The 2,500-nt window shown below is 35.8% G+C and overlaps 1 protein-coding gene across 13 annotated transcripts in view; it reads left to right on the forward strand.

Moving 5' to 3' along the window:
* The window catches only part of gig (TSC complex subunit tuberin), a 29,210-nt gene that overhangs the window by 26,347 nt on the left and 363 nt on the right, over positions 1-2,500 (forward strand). For all 13 annotated transcript variants that reach the window (XM_070122193.1, XM_070122197.1, XM_070122204.1 and 10 more), the window contains 3 exons: positions 335-475; positions 970-1,143; positions 1,832-2,500. The exon at positions 1,832-2,500 is cut by the window's right edge and continues 363 nt beyond it. In XM_070122193.1, coding sequence (XP_069978294.1) covers positions 335-475; positions 970-1,143; positions 1,832-2,059 — 543 coding nt within the window. In that variant the 3' untranslated portion in view covers positions 2,060-2,500. The remainder of the gene's footprint in view (positions 1-334; positions 476-969; positions 1,144-1,831) is intronic.

Raw genomic sequence — 2,500 nt, forward strand, 5'->3', positions numbered from 1 at the left:
TATATATAGAAACATTTTATGGATGGCTTCTTAAGTTGTTATATAGGAAAAAGGTATACCTAGTTATTTATATTCATGGTTTACAAAGCCTTAAAGAGTTTCAAAAAGCAAGATACTCTTTAAGTCCTGATGAGCATGTAGATTTTGGCCATCTTGGATATTTAAAATCTTGGGGAGTTAAGAAAGTTAAATGTTTTTCATTATTCAAAATATACGTAAAATATCCAGAATACTCAGACGTGAATGCTTCTTATATACAGCAACAAGTATAAACATTGCAATATTATTTTATTCATTGACCTATTTGTATGATTCTACTTACATTCACTTCCAGGTTGTTTACCATATTGCAACGCTAATGCCCACGAAAGAGTCTGATCCAAATTGCACAGGAAAGAAGAAACATATAGGCAACAATTATGTTACCATAGTTTACAATGAGAGTGGTCAGTCATATAATATCAATACTATTAAGGTAAGAATAAAAGATTATTTGTACTTATTGGTGTGAGAGTGAGAAAGAGAGTGAGAGTGTGTGTGTGAGTGTGAGTGTGAGTGCAAGAGAGAGTGAGAGTGTGTGTGTGAGTGTGAGTGTGAGTGCAAGAGAGAGTGAGAGTGTGAGTGTGAGTGTGAGTGCAAGAGAGAGTGAGAGTGAGAGAAAGAGAATGAGTGAGAGTGTGCATGTGCACACATGTTTGTGCTAGTATGAGTGAGAGAGTGTGTGTGAGTAAAATTAGGCTTTATAGAGAGAAACTGGTACCTTATTGTATTAAGGTATTGTCTTACTTCATTTGAACTTGGCTAGACAGATAAGATAAAAAGCAATATCCTATTATCTTCTTTTTCCATCATTTTTAAGCATGACATCCATAGAAACAAGTGCATATGTTATTGTTATAATATATTAATTTGTTAATCTAGGTCACAGTGAGGAACAATCCTAATTATATTTGTGTGGGATCCCTCCAGGGTCAGTTCAACCACACCATTGTTGAGGTGGTGCCGGCCGACCACTCCACCAATAGCGTTGGTGTACTCTGTCGACCAGAATTGGCTGATTTTGTTGGCGGAGGCGGGGACCCTCGATTAGTGTCTGACACTAACCTTCCCATTCTCGTGCGTCAGCTTGCTCTTCACGCAGATGTGAGTGTGGGCTATTCTCTGTATTGATCAGCCATCGGCAAAAGATTGTTTTCTTCATTATCAACATTATCAAGCAACATCAGTCATCATCAACAACAACATCAACATCAACATCAACATCAACATTATCATCATCATCATCATTATCATCATTATCATTATCATCCTCATCATCCTCATCCTCATCATCATCATCATCATCATCATCATCATCATCATCATCATCATCATGATCACCATCATGAATCATCATCATCATCATCATATGATCATCATCATCATCATCATCATCATCATCATCATCATGATCACCATCATGAATCATCATCATCATCATCATCATCAGTCATGATCACCATCATTAATCATCATCATCATCATCATCATCATCAATTTTTGGATCTATTGCTACCTGATTTTAGGGCATTTACTTATTATGATCTGGTAGTCTTTTAGCCTCTCTTGGGTTGTTTTTTCACCGGTATTTGCTAGCTTGATTTGAAGATAAGCCATTTTTTACATGCTCTTAGTATCTGCAGTTTATTAACTTGATACTTATATGATTCATTTATTATATTCTATAATACCATTATCTCTCAGGCATTATTTATAGCAATATTTAAGATTTTGTGCATCAGAGATAATTATTCCCAACCGTGTTAAGCTTAAATCTATTCTGTCTTTTCAGCTTGCTTCCATGATATGGGAGTCGTTAAACCGTCCACCCCATAATCCATACGCCAGCAATTGGCTCGAGAGATTAAGAAAAATCAGGAAGATCCGGCAAACCATCCTAACTTCACCCGAGGGCCAGCAGTCGGCCAACACCCTTGATTTTACGGACATGATAGAGACAGACAAGGGTGAGAAAGCGAGAGTCGGAAGCTCGGCCAACTGGAACCCCTTTTTGACCTAGAGGAAATATTGTACTATTGTGAACATATTTTTTTGGAAATGTGGCTCCCGTTACATGCCATGCAGAAGAGATTCTAATAGTAACTCAATATATTTATCTACTGAAAGGATTTATGGTTATATCTTAGCTTTATTTTGTTTTATCATTTTTTTTATTATTTTATGACAAAGATACTTTAAGTTCTGATATGTTACAATGTGCACAATAGAGAGCAAATAATAAAAGATATATGTGATGCATTTTACGCTCTTTGAATTTGTTTTGTCTTTCCTACGAGAGGTTTTCATATGTCATATATATGAAGCAATGGAGTGCTCTCTTTCAGATTATCTAGAAATGATAAAATTCTAAGAAGACAGGATGACATTATTCATGGGAACATAATGGCAAAATCATAACCCAAGCAGAATGATAACGGAAAAATTTGTCTCCTTTTATTCG

This window comes from Penaeus vannamei, chromosome 5, assembly GCF_042767895.1.
Source record: "Penaeus vannamei isolate JL-2024 chromosome 5, ASM4276789v1, whole genome shotgun sequence".
NCBI lineage: Eukaryota > Metazoa > Arthropoda > Malacostraca > Decapoda > Penaeidae > Penaeus > Penaeus vannamei.